The sequence below is a fragment of the Clarias gariepinus genome, chromosome 18 (genome assembly GCF_024256425.1).
Source record: "Clarias gariepinus isolate MV-2021 ecotype Netherlands chromosome 18, CGAR_prim_01v2, whole genome shotgun sequence".
In the NCBI taxonomy this organism is placed as follows: domain Eukaryota; kingdom Metazoa; phylum Chordata; class Actinopteri; order Siluriformes; family Clariidae; genus Clarias; species Clarias gariepinus.
In genome coordinates this window covers 19,264,518-19,285,849 of record NC_071117.1, presented here as the reverse complement: position 1 = coordinate 19,285,849, position 21,332 = coordinate 19,264,518, and the positions used below count along the sequence as shown (strand labels likewise).

At 35.7% G+C, this 21,332-nt stretch overlaps 1 protein-coding gene across 1 annotated transcript; it reads left to right on the top strand.

The window, feature by feature from the left end:
• The first annotated feature begins 5,580 nt into the window (after nt 1–5,580).
• Nucleotides 5,581–13,346, top strand: zgc:136472 (uncharacterized protein LOC678514 homolog). Its single transcript, XM_053477366.1, has 11 exons — nt 5,581–5,796; nt 7,602–7,808; nt 9,558–9,691; nt 10,214–10,351; nt 10,567–10,674; nt 10,762–10,887; nt 11,805–12,002; nt 12,102–12,222; nt 12,391–12,572; nt 12,713–12,802; nt 12,951–13,346. Exons 1-11 carry the CDS (start codon nt 5,619–5,621, stop codon nt 13,011–13,013), a joined length of 1,545 nt encoding a protein of 514 aa, XP_053333341.1. The 5' UTR covers nt 5,581–5,618; the 3' UTR covers nt 13,014–13,346.
• Nucleotides 13,347–21,332: the final 7,986 nt, after the last annotated feature.

Here is a 21,332-nt window from a genome sequence, read left to right as displayed (position 1 = left end):
GCATAAGTGCAGATGTGAAGACTTTGATAAAGTGAAAAGCAACAATCGCAAAACTAAAAACCAAAACAGGAGTAAATCCAATCCGGAGTTACAGACCTGTAAAACTGAAGACTTTGAACAAAGAAACAACAAGACACAAAAAAAGTCCAAAATACTGAAAGTGGTTCATGGGCACAGAGCATCCTCCAGGAGTTATCTCTGACATCTTCAAGTCAAGGCAAAATGAATGCAAATGAGTTTATTTGGGAGATAAGGGGTCAAAATATTAAGCACAATCCATAAATCATTATGGCATACAAATAGTTAAAATGTATTCAAGAAAAGGAAACATGACCAGAGGCCAAGGGAAACATGGCCAGAGGGTCATCACACAAGGGTAAAAACTGGGCAGGGTAGTCATACACTGTACAAAGGATATAGAAGTACTTAATTTTACATTTTACTTGGCAAACACAGATGAACAGAGTAATACGAAGAGTAAAACTTACCAGTGTGAAAAATATATAAAGTAATAAAGGCAAAAAAAATAAAGGCACTATACTTGAATGCCACTCAAACACTCACTCATTTTCATCTGTTCTTTATTCTTCTACCCACCTCAAGGCATCTGGAGATTGTGCCAGCTAGTAGACAAAGACCAACCCTGCGAGGATCCTGAGGCATCCAGAGAAGGACCAGCTCCAGCTGGATTCTGCTTTATGATGGTTGGAGCTACACATCCTGCTCCTGTGCTTCCAGTGACCCAGACCCCATCTGCCCTCTGCACCTACTGACTCCCTGTGCTGAACTGGACTTCATGTTAATTTAAAGAATTTCTGTTATATTGAAAATTTAGCTGCATAACACACATGATGTTATTTAATTTCTGTATAAAAAAAATCTGTTATCACCCAAATGAGGATGGGTTCCCTGATTGAGTCTGTTTCCTCTCAAGGTTTCTTCCTATTGCTCTCTCAGAGAGTTTTTCCTTGCCACCGTCGCCGTCACCCTTGGTTTCATTCATCCTATTATTATCTAGACACATTTTCCTCAAACATACACACTTTCATAAATTTTCTTTTTTACATTTTCTTTTCATTTTTGTGAAGCTGCTTTGAGACAATGACCATTGTTAAAAACGCTTTAAAAATAAAATTAAAATTGAAATTTAATTGAATCTATACCACTTTATCCTTTATACAATCAGCATGGCTAGGGTCCACCCTGGATGGGGTGCGATCTGTCACAGGGCATACACACACACTACGGGCAATTTGGCAACACCAATTATCCTAATCTACATGTCTTTGGGTTGTGGGAGGAAAGCGGAGTACTGGAGGAAACTCACCAAGCAAGGGGAGAACATGCAAACACACACACAGACCCGAGGTCAGAATCGAACCATGACATTGCTGACCACTAAGCCACCATGCCACAGCCTTGCAACCAGTTAAATAGTTAAAAGAAATTGCTGTATAACTTCATGCACATAACACATACATATATACATACATCATTGTCCTAAACGATCATAAAAATGACACTTTATTTGTAGTTTTGGTGAATCAATGAGAAAGGTTATTGGTAATATAATATAATGTGTAAATGAAAAGTCCCAGATGGGTTATGTTCATCTTCGCCTACTTGTTTACCCAAGTAAAGAAAACACACCTTCAAACCAAGACAAAGCAATGACTGTCACTACCTGGCCCATGTTAAACACTGTTGAACTCCTTGGGTTTATTCACTTTAATATGTTTCCTAGGTATTTGAGCATCATCACCTCACTCCTGACTCCATGTTCAAGAAGGCAACCAAGACGCTGAAGTGGAAACGCTCAGGAAACCAAAAATTTCAGTGTGTTTATAAGACTTTCAAAATTTCAAAGATTTTTGATTTACTATACGAAACAGCTCCTGTTTAAACTTAAATGTTATCCGTTCACTCAAAGGACATTACTGCTTCAAAACAAACGTTTGCCGTGTCACGTGACCTCATGACGTAGTATTATCGCGGACTGAATCACGGTCTGCTGGCGGCCATCGTTTTTCAAAGAAAACAACAGTTAAGAAAACAAACTCATGTCATTTCTATGTTAAATGTATCTCTTATATGAGCAAATTTATGATTTATGTCAGGAACTACTACTTTGTAGATTAAGTTTTGTGTCCGTGTTTACTAGCTAAAAACACCTACAGTATGTTACCTACAGTAGCATTAGTTAACTAAGGCGGTTATTTTTAAAAACACCGGAGTTTCTACGCTAGGTCGGCTGTGCCGAATAACATAAAGTTAATTATATTTAAGTACCGTAAAAAATAATAGGAAAGTGATCTTAACACAAAACAAGCCAGTTTGTAGTGAGTGATGTTTGTAGTACTTATAGTTATGTCTAAAACCTTCTGGACTTGCTAACGTGTAAGTAATGTAATATCGCTAAAACTATATTCCCTCGTATGAAACGTACGGGGCATTAGCACATGTTCCTGACATACTGGTAACACTTTATTACAGGTTTTTAATGTTATCAGTATATAATCCCTAATACTGGCAGCAAGTTAACATGTTGATTTAACGTTACTACAAGTAAAAGTCCACAAGTCGACCGATTAAATTAACCATGGAAATTAAATAAAATGTGAAATAAAAAATAAAAACAGTTAATTATGTATATATATATATATATATATATATATAATTATTAAACAAACTTCCAATTTGCTTGGTAGTAGTAGCATGGATTAATGGGCGGAGCACTGTCCCACTGTCCACTAGTGTTTACACAGACCAACAAGCTGAGGTTAGACATTACTATATCATGAAGTTTAAAAGTAAACATAAAATCTTTATTAACTTTTGTGTTTACAGGTCTGTTAGCTTTTCTGTAAGGGCATTACTTTACCCATACTGCAGAAATTAAGTACTAAAATGCACAAGAAAAAAACATTATGTGGATACATTTGGAAATGAAAATGATACAATAGAATTGCCGTGAATTTAGTAACTGTCAGCGTAATCTAAATATTCTAAAATAAACTCCCTTTAAAATGACGGAGAACTGAAACTTAGCAGTTGAATTATCTGGTAATATCAGAGAATAATTTCAATTATCCTGTGAAACTGAATTACAGTATGTTCATGGGTTTATTGTATTATCAGTAGTGATTACTTGCAAAGCAACAAAGTGCAGTTATTTTAAAGGTGTGTGTGTGTGGGGGGGGTGATTCTTTCTATACATACTGTAATTAAGATTTGATAAGAACTTGAGCAAGTTCAATTTTTTTTTTTTTAAGATCAGTAATGAGTTTCTGAGAATTATAACTGCTCTGCTTTGGTTTCCTTGAACAAGCAACACTACAAACTCATTGAGATCATCAGAAACAACGGAGGAATTGTCAAAGAGAAGACCAGAGATATAATCTTCATCTTCAAGTTCTTGATCTGGTATGTACTTGCTCGAAAAAGAAGAAATTAGCTTGGTGTCAAATGTAACATTGTGAATGGAAGCCACAGGAGCTGAGCAAGGCATCCAAATCAAGTTGGCTGTGACGCACTAAATGAACACATAACTAGCAGAATAAAACATTTTAGTTTAACTTGTTCACTGGTTAGTGTATGCTATCTGAATACAGGTTTCAATGTCTGCCATGTTCATTTTATCACACTTCACAAGCCTAACATAACCAACAATACTATGTTTGTTTTTACATGCCCAGATCCTGGAGGTGAATGTATGAAAAGAGTATCTCCTGAAATGTCTCATGGTGTATTTAGTGGAAGATGTGGACCAACTGATTAAGCACTGGTAAGCGTTTGTTCATAAGGCATTTCAACCTTAGAACTGAAAAATGTTACTGAATTGATATATTAGCATTGCTCAGAGGTCCAGGTGGCAGCTTCCTCACAACTACCTCTGCTCCTTCATATTGACAAATATGAGGTCATTGGCATTATCAGCTGCAGCACAACCTTTACACAGGGCCATTAAAAAAAACATAGTATGTATTAACATTAGTTACATACATGCTTCTAAACCTCGTGGAAAGACTTCACAGAAGACCTGAAGCTGTTATAGCTGCAAAAGGCCAACATCATATTAAACCCTATGGATTAAGAAGTGGATGTTACTTAAGTTTATACTGTATGCATGTGAAGGCAGGCGAGCCAATACTTATGTAATATAATGTAATATATAATGTGTGTATATGTATGTCAGTTGTTTTGGCCTATTCATTGACATAATTACATTTAACTTGATGCACCTTAATCCTAGATGTTCAAGCTCAGGCAGAACTTGAGAGGTGCACGATGGCCCTGTTTGTCCTCTGGGAGGAAGAGGACTGTCTTCAGGGACCACATGAAATCGGGATTGTGACTTATTGAGTTTGCATCAGTCGCACATGCATGTTCCATGTTGTTTGGCCTCATCTACTGTATGCACTAAACTTAAGCTATCTTGGTGAGTTTAAACACACTTTTGTGGCCCTTTATTGACATTAAAATATAACATTCTGGTCACTTTATTTGTTAAACAATTGTCAGATTTTCACATGGTTAGGAGATAGGTTTTTACTGTTCTTAAGCTTAAGTTATTAAAATGCATTGTTTTATTTATTTTATTTCTTTTTTCTGTCTTTTAATTGGTGAAATAATAGTATAACAAAAATAAAAGGTAATGTATGGTTTCAAGGATGGTAATAAATGTTTTTGGAGGAGAACAGTAAACTTAAATATAGTGTTAAATTTTAGGTTTTTCTAAAGTGATATAATCAAGTTATTAGAAGGTAGAAAAATTAGTTTTACTGGCCTAAGGCATTGTAATAACTTTTGTTTTTTGATTTGGATGAATGAATTTCTTTTGCTTTGGGGAAACTTAAAAATATAGTTATATTTAATCAAAATTAAACCTTAGATAATATTTTTTGATTTGAGAGAAAGTAGAAAAATTGCTTGTAACAAATTGAAGCTATTTTTTTAAGTTGATCCAAAGTATCTTTTTTTTTTTCAGTGTAAATTTTTAATGAGCTACTTTTTACTTTTACTTGAGTAGATTTTTATAAGGATAACTTTACTTGTACTTCAGTAAAAGTTCACTAAAGTAAACTTAAAAAGTTTTTACTTAAGTACAAAATGTATTACTCTTTCCACCTCTGATTATTATGTTATGGTCTATTCGCTCTCTCTCTCACACACACAAACAAAAAATACAACATTGAAAACTTGTCTCTTAGGGTACCTAAGGTTTCAGGAAATGATTTTCGTCTTTCTTGTGTACAAATCAAAAGTAACATATTTGTGCAGAGAGACTTCTGCTTTTATGTTAAACTGTTGATTCATCTTTCCTCTAGCTATAAAAGATTTTTTTTATCTGGAACTACAAATGAGCTTGGAGGTTATACAAACACATTATTACAGGCCAAAAGATAAAACTGAGCAATTTTGCTCTATAAGGCCGTCCACCTACTCCTTGGTGCTGGTGGCGAGCCTTATCTCTATTCCTTTCTCTCCTCCTATTGGTTATAGGTAGACCGTTATCAAAGTGCACAGAGATATCGGTTACTACAAAGTGTCTTTAATCAGACTCATTCCTAAGCTCTAAAGGTTATTAAGCCTGTGAGCTCAGTGTAAAACAAGGCAGCATGAAGCCCATGGAAATATATATATTGTGCCTTGAACTCTTTCTGAGTGCATGTTTAAGTGGAGTTTTGGCCAAAAAAGAGGGGGAAGTCATTTCAGAGGATAAAGATGTACTGGTGCTGACCGAAAGCAACTTTAACCAAGCACTTAAAGAACACAGCCAGTTACTGGTACACTTCTGTAAGTATGTGTGCGTGTGTGTGCGTGTGCAAATTCTCATACTATACCTTATGTGAGGAAAATACTGTTATTATGTATCTCCAAAAAGGAACTAACTGCTTCCTAAAAGTAACTCGCTTTCTTTGAAGGCATTGTGTTCAGTGTTTCCAGTAACATGAACAAAGTAGTTTCATTAACGACTCGATGCAAAAAAAAATATATCTGTCTGTGTACTTCTAACATGGGTAAGGAAAATTGGTAAAGCGTCTAATCACAATATAGGATCAAGATGTCCCAGTTTTCAAAGCGTATAAAAATCTTACCGTATAGGTTAAGAACACTTTTAAGCTAATAATATTATTGATCAGCCATAGCACAGCTATGGCAGATCTGGCCCCTCAGGGAATGACTCCGTATGATTGTATTGTGTGCTGTGGTGTCTGGTAGTGTGACATTAATGGTAGATCCTTTGGGTGCTGTGGGTTGTGGGTTAGGGCCTCCATGGATTTGATTTGTTTGTAAAGTGCTCGCCCTATCATCCGTAGATTGCTGGTTCGATTCCTGAGTGATGCTGTAACCTCTGAGAGCTGATAGGCCGAGCTCTCAGAGGGGAGCGATGAGAGGTACTTCTTGCTCCCACATTAATTACGGCTCTACAGCCAATCAGGGGTGTCTGTGAGCTCACACCGCTCCCGACGGTGCGTAAGCGAGCAGTTCTAAAAGATGCATTCGGCTGGCGTCATGTGGTTCGGAGGTTCGGAGGAAACTCATGGTAGTCTTCGGCCCTCCCGACATACAGTAGTAGCCTTAATGTGGGAGCCCCCTAGTGACGGGGAGGAATTGGACACCCCAAAAAAAGATCTGGGGGATCTGAAGGCCAGATCAATGACTTTAAATTATTTAAATGCAAAGTCCCAAACACAGCAAACTCTAGAGTACTGGGTGTTCCATCATGGCCGGCACTGACTTTTTTTTTTATGCTGCATTGGCTTGGCTGTGAGATCAGACGGGCTGGACTTTGATCACAGGCACTGATAAGCCTTAGGTGCCCATGATTCTGCCACTAGTTTACTGGTATATAATTGATAATCAGTGTTATTCAGTGATGTTAATATAGTGGTTGATATGTAAAATTTACTATATGGACAAAAGTATTTGGCTAATACTTGTTAATTATTAATTAGTATTTAAACCTGTTAATTATTAAATAAACACCTTCGGGTCTTTTAATCTGGCCTCTTACGTACAGTGAAGAGCAATCTTAATGCATCAGCATCCTAAGGCATCTTGGACAATTTTTTGCTTCCAACTTTGTGGGAAGGCCCTTTTCTATTCCAACATGACAGTGTGCCAGTGCACAAAGCAAGGATTATAAAGACATAGTTTGATGAGTTTGGTGTGGAAGAACATAACTGACCCACAAAGAGCCCTGACCTGAACCCCATCGAGGACCTTTGGGATGAACTAGAACTGAGATTGCGAGCCAGGCCTTCTAATAGAAGATCAATGCCTGACCTCATAAATGATGTACAGAATAAATGGGCACGAATTCCTACAGAAACACTCTAAACTCTTCTTAAGAAAAGTGGAAGCTGTTATAGGATATGTATTTGGATACAATCTCATTGCAGTATTTGGTCAAATCCTTCCTTTTGTCCACATAGTGTGTGTGTACATACATACTATATACACACACACAAATTATTCACTAATCCCAACCAACAGTGTAATTCAATACAATAAAAATAAATCCTTCTATTATATGCATTTGTATTTATGATAATGGTGTGATGGTAGGTTACTTAATTATATGATTGTTTGTACAGATGCTCCTCTCTCTGGTGAGTCTCTTGGCTCAATTCTAGAGTTTGCAAAAGCAGCCAGTGAGCTCAAAGACTCCAAATCATCTGTGAAACTTGGAAAGATTGATGTCGCTAAAGAAAAAGACTTTGCCAAATCCTTAAATGTAACTACAGTGCCATCATTACGACTGTACCTCTCTGGAGACAAATCCAGCCCTATTGAATGTCCAGGTATGTAGAAATGTTTTTTTTTTTCATAATTATTATAGTGTAATGGCATCATGGACCATTACTTATTTCAGTGTCTATACAAAAAAAAAACGTATTACTAACCTAATGACATTTTATTATTTTATTCTGTAAAATGATACAGTGGATACTTGTAAGTAATTTATTCATTCATTTATATATTCACTTGACCTTACACAACATTATATAGAATAAAAATAACTTTGGACCAAGGTCAAGTTGTTCAGAGAAACAAATAAAACCTTATCAATAGCTATTTCGTCCATATGTAAAAAAAAAAAAAAAAAAAAAAAAATCACAAATCTATGAACATTGTTTAAAATATAGGAGCAAATTGGCATCAACTCTTTAAGACTCTCTTGCTGTCCACCGACTGTCTCCACTCATTCAATAACTCTGACTGAATGGCCAGCAATCACATCATGTCACCTTATTTTTTAATCTGACCCATTAGGGAAAATTCCTTTCTTTTTCATTTTCATTTAAAAACATTTTTTCATTGACACACTTATGCATGTTTTCTTTTTCCACTCAGTTCGACTTATTGTTTATAATTTTAAAAACAAATAGCAATAGAAGAACCAAAATAATTTCAGATTCTGTGATTTTTTTCTTCATTGTCCTCACTGTTCCCTGTAAGTTTATTGTGTGCACTGATGTGGACTGATGATAGCTCTAATGCAGGAACTGAATCTGTACAGCACACCAAAATGAAAAAACAACAACAGCCAATTAAAGTATATGACAGATTGCAATACAATTCAGAACAGGCCGAGTACACTGGAGCCTCATAACAGCATTGTGATTTGCTATTTTTTTAAAGCACAACAACAAAATAGAGAAAGTCCCTTTCTCGCTCAAATTTATTTCCAAACACAAACAACACTAGAATAAAACCAACCTACAATACCAAGCCTTTTTAGTTAATTCATGTACAGTGCAACACCTTGAATAATCATACATTTTAGTGGCAGATTTCACCAGGCTAGACAGCTAATGTTAATCTTGCAGTGGAAGACCAATGTTGTCCCTAACACTTTGGGGCTGGTTGGGTATTTCTGTTAAAATCAAATAATTTTCAGGACAATAAGAATAAGTTGTTCTCAGCAGTTGTTCTTAATAATAATAATAATAATAATAATAATATTCTAAGCATCAGTCCTGTGTCATGCCAACAGTAAAGCATCCTGAGACCATTCATGTGTCAAATAGCCGAGAGAGTGGGCTCACTTACAATTTTGCCTAAAAACACAGCCATGAATAAGTAATGGAACAAAAAAAATCCTCAGAGAGCTTCTTCGCCCAAACACCCAAAAAGAGTTTAGTGACAAACAATGCATTTTCCAGCATGATGGAGCACCCCAGATCTTAATCCCACTAAGAACTTGTGGTCAATCCTCAAGAGGTGGGTGGAAAACCAAAAAATTCTGACGGACTCCAAGCATTGATTTTGCAAGAAAAGGCTTCCATCAGTCAGGGTTTGGCCCAGAAGTTAGTTGTCAGCATACCAGGGGGAATTGCAGACGTCTTGTAAAAGAAAAAGGGTCAACAATTAATTGTCAATAAAAGCCTTTGACAGTTATGAAATGTCAAATCTGACAAAAAGATCTTAAAACACTGAAGCAGTAGACTTCATATTAGAATATAATATATGTGTTATTCTCATTAAATAAAGATTTAAGCTTTATTAATGTTTATAGCATTGACTAAGAAGAAGTGTATATGCTTTAGTTCTGAAGACCTCTACTGCCATCATAACATGGCTTAAAAGGAGAGAGGGCCCTAGTGCTGTCCTTATTACTGATCTCAGCCGGTTGCAGAGCGTACTTAAAGAAGATGATCTTGTGGTTCTGGGATTATTTAAGGTGATCACACCTACTACATTTGTAATATATATACACTCAACAAAAATATAAACGCAAAACCTTTGTTTCTGATTTTTCATGAGATGGACTTAAAGATCTAAAATTCATTCCAGATACACAATATTACCATTTCTCTCAAATATTGTTCACAAATCAGTCTAAATGTGTGATAGTGTGTCATTCCAGGGTGGCCTTTTATTGTGGGCAGTATAAGGTACACCTGTGCACTACTCATGATGTCAGATCAGCATCTTGATGTGGCACACCTGTAAGGTGAGATGGATTATCTCAGCAAAGCAGAAGTGCTCACTATCACACATTTAGACTGATTTGTGAACAATGTTCAAAAGAAATGGTAATATTGTGTATCTGGAATGAATTTTAGGTCTTAAAGTCCATCTCATGGAAAAATCGGAGCAGAACCAAAGGTGTTGCGTTTATATTATATATAATTTTTTTTCTGTTATTACTGTTGTTTCATTTTCCTTTAATGACTTTAAATTGTGTGTGCGTGTGTTTTAGGATGTTGAGAGGGGCTTAGTAAATGTTTTTTACGACGTGGCAGCAGATATTGCTGACATGACCTTTTGTGTAACAGGAAGCGAGCAGATCTTTACCAAGTACGATATATTTGATGACTCAGTTGTGCTTCTCAGAAAGGTAAGAAGATTACTTTTATATATGGAAATATGATTGTTTCATATCTGCTTTAGGAAGTCAAATGAATCTATTAAAAATCTATTCACATAGCAGACAGTTGATAGCCTGCTGCATGAACGACGTACTTAAAACCAATAAAATGTTACATTTTTGACAAAAAAATGTTAAAACCAATAATGTTAAATTATGTGCACACTTCTTTTCGGTTCTTGTAGTCAAAAGTGGCAGAAACATTTAGGATGACAAGCAAAACCATAAAAGAGGATGTCATTTACTTCATTAGAATCCATGAGATGCCTCTGGTGACTGAATACAATGGCGAGGTGCTTATACTTACATTTTGGTACATTTCTTTTTAAACAGCTTGGACCTTGTTCCTAAAAGGTTCTTGTCTTTTTGCTTCCCCTCAGACATCATCTAAGATATTAAACTCTGTGGTACAGAATCACTTGGTTTTGTTCATTGATAAAGCCAAGGGAGGATTCAAACAAATATACCGTGCCTTCAAAAGCACTGCCAAGGAATATAGAGGCAAGGTATGTAGTGTTTTATGAATTTAAGTTAAAACAACATAAACAAGGGTCTTACTCTTCTAGAATAAAGCTAATAAGACAGAGTTTGTATTGGTAACATTTCCAACAAAGGCAGCAGTGTCATTCGTATAATTATGCAATCAGCCAATTATATGGCTGAAATGGGTATTCATTCTGATGAAATTTTACTGAAGCTGGTGGGAAAACGTGAGCCCAGTGACTTTTATATGTACGGTCTTAAAAGTATTAGCCAATTCTTCTGCAGAAAGGCCAATTTATTTATTTATTTATTTATTTATTCATTTTCTCAATACATAATCAAGATATATGTGGAAGTGGTGGCTCAGGCAGTTGAGGCTCTGGGTTGCTGGTTGGAGGGCCTGGAGCTTGAGCCCTGCTGCCAGGTCAGCATTGTTGGGTCCTTGGGCAAGGACTTCACTCCTACACCCTATACAACTCATTCACTGCATGCAATACTGGTCCCAAGCCCACTAAGAAAGTGGGAGATGCCACAAAAGTGCATCCGACATATAACCGGTGCCAGATCCTGTAACCTTTAAGATAAACAGGACCAAGCCCCCCCAAAAAAATCATAACATTTCAGTTTTAGATCAAAAGATGTGTTTGAGACAATAGATTAGAAGAGGTTTTAGCTTTTATTTTTTTTAAATATTTACATCATTTGTGTAACAGCTCCAAAAATAGCACCTTTTGGCTGAGCCCACCCATGAACCAACTTATAACAATGTTTACTTTCGTGACCCATCCCCACCACCATTATTTCCCATAATTTGTGGAAATGTAAGAATATGAACCATACAGGTCCTGAGAAACACACACAATAAGTGGGAGACCGGTCAAGAAATAATTTAAGGATATAAATATTAGAGTTTAAAAGTAAAATGAAATATTTCATATAGGTTCTGTTCGTGCTAATTGACACGGGTGAGCCCAGGAATGGACGTGTCTTAGAGTATTTCCGTGTGAGGAAAGAGGAATCGCCACTGATCCGAATGGTTAATTTGACAGACAACTTACAATATAATTTACCTTCAGACCAGCTGGATAGAGAAACAATTTATGACTTCTGCCAGAGTTACTTTCAGGGGAAAGCTAAGGTGAGTGTACAATACCCTCAAAAATTCCTTATATCTAGTTAAATGCATTGTTTTATGTAATGTTCCAGTATTTCTGAATGTGTATGTGTGCTTTTATAGCCAAAGCTACAAAGTGAGCCAATCCCTGATGGCTGGGACAAACAGCCAGTGAAAGAGCTGGTGGGGATGAACTTTGAAAGGGTGGCTTTCAATGAAAACAAGAACGTCTTGGTTCTTTTCTGTAAGCGCCATTACACTGTCCACATGGGTTGTTCATCCTTGTGCATTAGCTAAGATATATAGAGTTGGACATTGTAGCCTCATTCCAGTAGAATTACTAATACAATACTGGATATAATGAGAGTTGAAATGTTAAAATACAAAAAAATAATAATCGGTATATGTCTAGATGCCTCATGGAGTTCTGAGAGTCGAGCACTGTTCCCTTTATTTGAAGAGCTTGCGAAACACTACCATGACAATGAGGATGTGGTACTTGCCAGAATTGATGTAACTGCAAATGATGTCAACATTCGCATGACTGACCGATATCCAACCATTAACCTTTTCCCTGCAGTCTATGCTGAAAGGGTAAGAACTCTTCATCTAATAGTAAAAATTGAATAAACATACAGTACTTACTACCACTGCAAATGAATAAACACATTTTTTTGTGAATTTATAGACTGCAGTGTTTACTAACCTCTTTGCATTGTTTTAATATTTCTTAGGTAGTGCCATATACTGGCCAAACCAAACTAGAGCCAATAGTTGAGTTTGTGAATGCAGAAAGAGCACGAGCCAAGGAGGATAAGGCTAAGGTCACCTTTCTCTCTCTCTCTCTCTCTCTCTCTCTCTCACACATACTGTACACACACACACACACACAAACACACTCCCGAACTTTTCACTCTCTTTTTCGTCAGTGCACATGACTTAATAATGTCTTTCTTTTTTTTAATACTGTAGGAAGAAATAGAGAGGAAGAAATATCTGGATGCACAGAAGGCAACAGCTAAAGAAGAGCTATAGTGCGCATATACATAGCAAATGCATTTTAACAAACAGGAGTCTAATTTCTACCTAATTGCCTGTAAATAATAACAACAATGCAAAATGTTGTTACAAAAAATAATAAAAAATATATTAAACATGTGTATGCCTGCACTTTTCTGTGCTTTTCAGCTGGATGGCTGGATGGATGAACATGTCTTTTTTTTTTATAATAGCTTGACTCTGGCAGTATTTCTGACTGAAAAAGCTCTGGTTTCTAATAAATTCTAATCTCTAATGAATTATTGCAGTTACAGTTACATGGTGGATACTAATGCTAGAAACTTTAAGTGATAACAGAAATGTTTTTCATGTACATTCTACAAAATAATTATAAATCAATAAAAATATAGAATTTAAAAAATGATTAGGGGTCTTTCTTTAAGCTATACTTAAATTTGGATAAATTTTAAAAACATAAACTACCTAATCATAATACATTTTACAAAACCATTATTTTTCTAAATGCTTTCTCTTAGTATTTAAAGGCCAGTCTGTGTCAGTCAAGGTGCCTGATGCACTAAAAAAAGGAACATGGCTACCTGTTACATGTACTAAAATGCAATATGTGTTTTTGTACACAATAATTTCATGTTTTCAAGATGAACATGAATAAATTATGTTGCATTTGTCTAAAATTTAACAACATGTATTAGATTCAATCATGTTGAGATAAACAAAAGAGATCTTGTCACTATGAAAACCGGAAATATCCAAGCAAACATCGCGAGAAGAGAACACAGCGTGTTGAGAAGACAAACGTTTGGCGGGCGTGTGGAAAAGGTAAGCAGGAATTAATTCCCTTCTTTCTAAATAGAAACGAAATACTGAACATAAATGTCACCTGCTGTTTAGCGATGTTTAGTCACGTTATTTTGGTTTAAGCTATTTCTTGTATTTTTAATCACACGTAAAATACCGACGGTTATATGCGCGTGCTTAATCTGCGGTTCGGTTCTGGTTCTGTTCTCATGAGTTGTGAAGCGTTAGGAACAAAGTATAAATATTGTTCATTTGCTAAATTAAGTATCATGAATTTTAATTGAATCTATTTCTATATTTTTTCACAGCAGTTTGTGACTGAAAAGTGTCCTGTCTGCATCTGACTTCAGGAGTTTCCTGACCAACCGTCTCTAACGGTCATATTTAAAAGTCATAACGTACAGTTATAAAGTACAAAACGTTTCTGTTGGTGTTTAATTTTTTTTCTATGATTAATACTTATTTGTGGTGTTTTAAGTTTTGTACATCTTTTTAAATTGAGATCTTATTTGTAAGTCGCTGCTGGTGTAAAACAGGGTTTTTATTAACTATAAAATAAAAATCCCCGTTTTATCCCGTTTGTCTTATGCTTCCTTCCTTCACAGAATTCTGTTGACCAGGGCTTGAAATTTAAAAACTTGAAAAACCTCAATTTACTTGAGGTGTAACAACCCTATTCATTTATGTTAACAGTATTAAATTATGTTAGACACAGCTGTAGTAAATAAGTTAAATGATCCTAATAAAATTAATTTGACTGATTATTTTTTTAATTAAAATTACATTAAACATTTGAATAATGTAAGCACTAAAAAATTGTTAGACCCCTTAATGATAATGGAGTATCATAGACATAATTCAATTACATTACAATTGCACAATCAATTGCTATTACAGTAAATTATAAAGATTTTGTTAAGTCAACATGATTCAAGATTAACATGAATGAAATACTTTGGTTTAGCAGGCAATATTTGTGTAATTTGGCCACATTTTGATGATGTGGGACCGATGTACACATTAAAATCAAGTAAATTCAAAGGATTATTTTTTTCAGTGCTAATTAATAAAATATTTATTTAATGCTCTTTAGAAGAACTTTTCTTTTCATATGCTGGAAAATTTATGTGTCGCTGCACAAGACTATAGTGCTGAGCACACTGGCCTCCTCCCCAACACATCTACTATGGTTAATCTGCAAAGTGAAGCAATTCTCTTCAGCCTCTTAATTTGTTTTTCAAAATACAAATTATATAAAAAATTAACAAAGATTGGTGTCAGGAAATTAGTTAGTGGTACAAAAACATAAATTTCTCTGGATACAAGCCAGTCAAAAATCTTAGCTATATTGACAGTAGGTGGCTTAGCGGTTAACACTGTCACCTTGCACTTCCACGATCTGGGTTCGGGTAGCACCTTGGGACCAAGTGCATTGAGTTTACATGTTCTTCCCATGCTTGGGGGTTGTCCTCCTGGAACTTTCCTCCCACAGTCAAAAGACATGCAGATTAGATTAATTGGCATTCCTAACTTGCCCATAGTGTGTGAATGAGTGTGTCCATGGTCATAAAATAGTAATAAACACAGTAATCACCAGTAATCACCATTGGCCTCTTTTGAGCAAATGTTATTGTTCATTTACCAGACTATAAATTCTAAGCCTGAAATTAAATGCTGTTTTGTAACAAGTTAAATGTCTTCTTTTTTTTTTTTTCAACACTGCTCACAGCAATACAGGGTTGCACATTGCTGTATTATGCAAGAAAATAATTCATTGTACAAGACAAGGTAAGAAATCACATTTACATGTAAAGAGAAGTTTTTATTGTAATCTTCTTGCAACAGAGTACTATGTGCAGGAAACATAAAACTGAAAAGCATGCCAAGTAGAGCTGTAATCGGCCTTAAAAGTTATGCCCGACAGGGCCCGAGCCCGACAAGTACTGTACATTTTGATTGACAACCTTTTAAAAGCCCGAACCCGTTTACAGCCCGACATTATTCAAATGTGCGCAAGCACACAGGTCTTTTGCCTTTGGTCAAGAATGAGTCATTTATACATGTTTTAACATAATTCATTTATGAATAACGTACAGTATAAGCAGGCAACTTGGAAGTTGAAACATAAAATAAAAAACCTCCTTAGCCCGAGCCTGTGGAAATTATATTAATTAAGCCCAGGTCCTGTCGGGTTCCGTCGGGTTCGGGCAAAGATCTTCAGCTCTAATGCCAAGCAACAAATACTGTAGTTGTGAATTTAGTGCTGAAAAAATTCTATTACGAACAGTTTTTCGTCAGCTTTAAATCAGATATCTTGTCATTCCACATTATGAGTAAAATCTTGTATGATGCAATCATCCTGAATGCATTCCATATTCCATGATTCCATAAAAATCAAGATCACCATGTACTTACAGTACTATACAGAAGTCATGATCCACCACTCATTTCTTTATATTAAATTAAATTATGTAGATTAAATTCAAGAAATGGGAACAAATGTTTTCCTGTCCCATGCTGAAAAGTGACTAAAGATTGGTTATTTGTAACAGCCTCAGAAGCAACCTCATTTGCCCTCTTGTCCGCACCACTCAGCATTCAGCATCACCAGTATACTAATCACCAGCCTAATCATCTGTCATCATCTGCACCGGTTTCTCACTGGTTCATGGCAAAGACATTCTTTTATCACTTGAATGATTCATACTGTAGGTCACTGTGTGGCTTAACAAACAAAAGACATTCCTCTGAAACTGTGAGGGAGTGGACTGAAAATGAGAGCCAAAAAATTCCTTCAGGAAACCTGGAGAACTAAGCCTCAAGATTACAATAAAATACAATAGCATGTGGTTCCAAATATGAGGAAATAAGCGGGGCTCAAGAATTTTTTTATCAGACTGTAGTACATACTGTAGACCTACCAATTTTAACAGTCTAGGAAATGACACTGAAAAGCTGAGTTATTTCTCTCAGTGGGCTGATTTTTTTTATCATATCACATTGAAGTTAAAACGTTGCAAGTACTGTATCTTTTAACACTGTAATATAAATATTTTGGCTTTGATGGTTTTAAAAAAACATTCCTTGACAAAAATGCCCATGTCTACCAATTGTGTATGCTTTGCATAAACTCTACTAGAAAAGCAAAGGCATCCAAAAACATTGTGAAATACAGTATGTACAGTAACATGACACATATCATCAATGCTGTTGACAAGATGCATTCAAAATTTATGTAGTGATTGCTAATGTAGTGATTCAGCTAATCTAAGGGATCGAGGAAGACATGCATCTAGACCATTTTCTGTCCTGGCTCCTAGGTGGTGGAATGAACTTCCTCTACAGTAGATGTCCGTTCAGCCGAGTCACTGTCAATATTTAAGTAATGAATAACTTTTGACTTAAAGTACTTCTAATTAGTAACTCAGTAAACCAGTGTAAGGATCTATTTAATGATGGAAATTCCAAAGCACTTATGTAAGTCGCTCCAGATAAAAGCATCTGATAAATGCCTGAATGTAAATGTAAAATACAAACATAAGTATAAAATTAATTATTTTTATGTACACAACTAGTTCACATTATGGTCTTTTTCTTTTTTTTTTTACTGCAACCATACTATGAAGTATACTATACTGTACTGTTTGTGAACATGTTTGGGCTCAGACCTACTATGTACTAGTAATTTCTCTGATCCCACTTATTAGTTCCTGAAAGTTTACCTTCACACTCGCACACCCTCACTATATATTTAAAATTAAAACTGTGTCTTCACTTCCTCATGTAGCAATATTTTATGCGTGTGGTTCACACAGTCCACCCAATATGTTCCCAAGACAATGAGATAAAAAAAACTACCAAAGAAAAAAGAACCAACTTTCAGGTCCTCAAGAGCAGAAAACAAATGCTGCGAAATATGTATTTTTTATTATTATTATTTTGCAAAAGAAAACGATGTGATATGTTGTTGAGCTGTTCATCTAGCCATGATGCAAGTTCAGAGAAGGTTTTTTTTAAACACACCCTTAAGTGCAAGCATCAACGCAACGCCACTGTGTAAATTCAACACAATCATATAGTCTGCGAGCAAAAACGCACCCTGACAAAATCTTAAAAATTAAGATTTTTATTAATGGATGCCCATATCTTGGTAGCTTTCTATTTTCAGACGATGGATTGAACAGTGCTCTGTGAAATGTTCAAAGCTTTAGATATGTTTTATAACCTAACCCTGCTTTGAACTTCTCCACAACTTTATCCCTGACTCGTTTGGTCTGTTCCTTGAGCTTTATGATGCTGTTTGTTCACTAATGTTCTCTAACAAACCTCTGACAGCTTCACAGAACAGCTGTATTCATACTAAGAACAAATTACACACAGGAGGACTCTATTTAATAATTAGGTGACTTCTTAAGGCAATTGGTTCCACTGGATTTTAGTTAGGAGTATGAGAGTAAATGGGCTAAATACAAATGCATGCCACACTTTTTATATTTTTACTTGTAAAAAAAAAAAATCTGAAAACCATTTATCATTTTCTTTCCCCTTAATAATTATGTGTCATTTTGTGTTGGTCTATCACATGCAATCCCAATAAAATACATTTTTGTTTGTGGTTGTAAGGTGACAAAATGCGAAAAAGGGGGTATGAATACTTTTGCAAAGAACTTTACATTATACATCAAATGGGGTGGGAATAAAGTAGACTTTGAACTGAGAGGAGGTGGAGAGAATGTGTGATAACATTAATTTATTTTTTCAATCTGATCCCAAGTAATACTAAGAGTACTGTAATATTGTAATACTGATATTAAAACCAATACTTAAAAAAGTTATTTTTGTGTACACGAAAGCAGGAAATCTCTGTGATTTATGTATTGAAAACCTGCAAATGCTAAATTTAGAAAAAAGAACCAACATAAATATATGACCAATTATAAAAGATCAGGTTCTCGTTGTTTTTATTTTAATTAAGAACATTAAAAAAGCTGTTTTAATCTGAATGTGCCAGTTGTAGCAGAAGAGTTGACATTAAACAAAATGATGATAAACAGATAAGTTGATGAAGATGGTTAAAAAATGTTGTACAACAATTAATGTGATGTCCCAATTTAACAAAGATTTTACTGAAATATAGTTTTGTACAACAAAATGGTAAACAATGCTTTCTAAAACAAACAAAAATCCTGCAAAATTTCCTCACAAGAAATTTATAATATATTTACATTGGTCCAGTTTAATAGGATGAAATATTTTATACATATAAATGTATATGTAAAAAAAAAACTCATGCCATTAAAGTGGATCTATATAAATATCATATAAAATTAAATTAGTCATTAGCCAAACACTATTGGAAAGCTTTTTTTGTTTTTAGAAGATGAACCCAGATAGCTGTATGGCTACCTAAATGATGTTCATTACACCACCTAGGTGTCATACAGTCTAGATGCCTGTTTTTTCTCTATCCTTGAGAGATGGTGGGGTCAGTCAAGCAGTGCTGAGGGACCAGAATAAATGTGGTCCAGTGCAGGGTGCGATAGGGTAAGTGGGTGCTGTCCACTTGCAGTAATCCAGTAAACAAGCACCTGAGTGTTTTAGATGAAAAATGAATGAATCTTTCTGATTTAATGAGGAACTTGACAAGAGTATGTAAGGTTAACAGTATAACAGTTTGATTGTCCAAGGTTACACCACGGTTGCAGACAGTGACTGAAGATGTAATCTGTGAATTGTCTTGGAAAATCTTAAGATCCTGAGGGGGATGAATCACCTGGGACAAAGAGCTGTTAGGTTTTGCTGAGATTAAGTTTCCGTTTATGAGCTGCCATCGAAGATGCTGAGATTTGAGTGGAAACATGAGTATTTAAAGAAGGAAAAGAAGAATTAGTTGAGTCTCATCCACATAATTATATGAAAAGGCAGGTGAGGATATGACCTTACTAAGAGATTGAGTATTGCAGGAGAACAGAAGAAGACCAAGTACTCAGCCTTGTGGGACACCTGTGGACAGTCAGCAGGAAGAAAATGTCTTCAAGATAGGAAGCAAACTATTGCCATGCTGTGCCTCAACTTCCAAGGCTGCATTTAAGAATTTAGAAAGAAAAGTAGTGCTGGGTGATATTTGCCAATGCCTGCTAGATCCAGGCTGGGTTTATTAAGGGTGGCAGTAACTTGTCTTCCTTAATGCAGCAGGAAAATGTCCAGATGATATGGAAAGGATGATGGAAAAATATGCTAGTGAAGACAAAAGAAGGTTTTAAAATTGTACTCCATTGCTTGGGGTAGACGTGAAGGTCCAGATTTTTTTTAGGTCTTCCCGTCATAAAGGTGGCAAAGTCGTCAGCAGTCTGGGAGGACAGAGTAGGAGTAGTAGAAGGAGAAGATGTTGTGGAGCTTGCAATGATAATAAGCAGAAGCTTTCGGCTTTTTCTTGTAGAAGGAAGTTTAAGCAGAAATCATTTCACATGAGAATTTAGACAGGAGAACATGGTAAGAATCAAGATATAAATCCAGTGATTTCTTCAACGTTTTCTTTGCATTTCGTAATTCTATTCAATTGCTGCACAGTATACAGTATGTAAAAAGCCATGGAGCAGGACAAGAAATCTAATTTGATTTAGAAGACAGTGGGTATAAAAAGATGGGAGGTACCATCTTAGATGAGGGTGGAGTACCATACCAAAATGATTCGGTATCTAGCTTCTGATTGACTGAACACAACTGAACCAGGTAACCAGCAGTGAGTAGTGCAGGGGTAACATGGAGGGCCACAGCTCTTAAGGACCAGGATTGGCCACTTCTGGCATAGGAGGCCAATGGATTGGAAAGGAGAATAGAAGAGAAAAGTATTTGTGGATATCTCTAATAGTAGAAAGGAAATTGAGTCAGGGTCTGGAGGGATGATAAGATACATGAAGGCAGGATAGATTGCAGGTTTCTGTGGGTAGAAAAGAAATGTTTATGGTTGGTGTTAGGCAGAATAGCAACAGTGAAGGTAAGGGATACTGTACCAGGTAATAATCAAAGGTGAGAAATGTAATGGCAACATGTCTTTAGCTGGAGGGCACTGTATGAAAAGAAGTGTATCTGTACTAAAAAAAAAAAAAAAACTCCTGTATACACCACTGATTTTTGGAAAGAATCTACAAGTAACACCTCAAATTCCACCAAGCTAGGATTCCTGATAAAGATTATTGATCCCCAGAATAATACCAATTCGGATGTATCTTGCTGAGGTATCCTCCCATGGTACAGCCACTCAAGGATTTTGTAAGGAGACATTCACACCCAAAGATCAATTTGCATTTCACACTTTTACACAACTCTGCTCTTCCCTATTGGTCTTTTATCTTAACATTGATTGATTGTTTAAAGCAAAAAACACTTCTAAAACTCTGACATATTTTAGGAAATCACCCAGTCACATTTTGAATTTGATTGGTCACACTTTTTATTTAGCTCAAACCAAGCCCTCACAGCTTAGTGACTTAATTAGTTATTGGGCAGGTATGTAGATAGTACCCCTTAAAATGA

Excerpts from the sequence above, each read along its gene's own strand:
- zgc:136472 (XM_053477366.1), top strand. The coding sequence starts at position 5,619 with ATGAAGCCCATGGAAATATATATATTGTGCCTTGAACTCTTTCTGAGT. Across the intron at positions 9,692-10,213 it reads TGGTTCTGGGATTATTTAAG|GATGTTGAGAGGGGCTTAGT; the intron begins GTGATCACACCT and ends CGTGTGTTTTAG. Across the intron at positions 12,003-12,101 it reads ACTTTCAGGGGAAAGCTAAG|CCAAAGCTACAAAGTGAGCC; the intron begins GTGAGTGTACAA and ends GTGCTTTTATAG.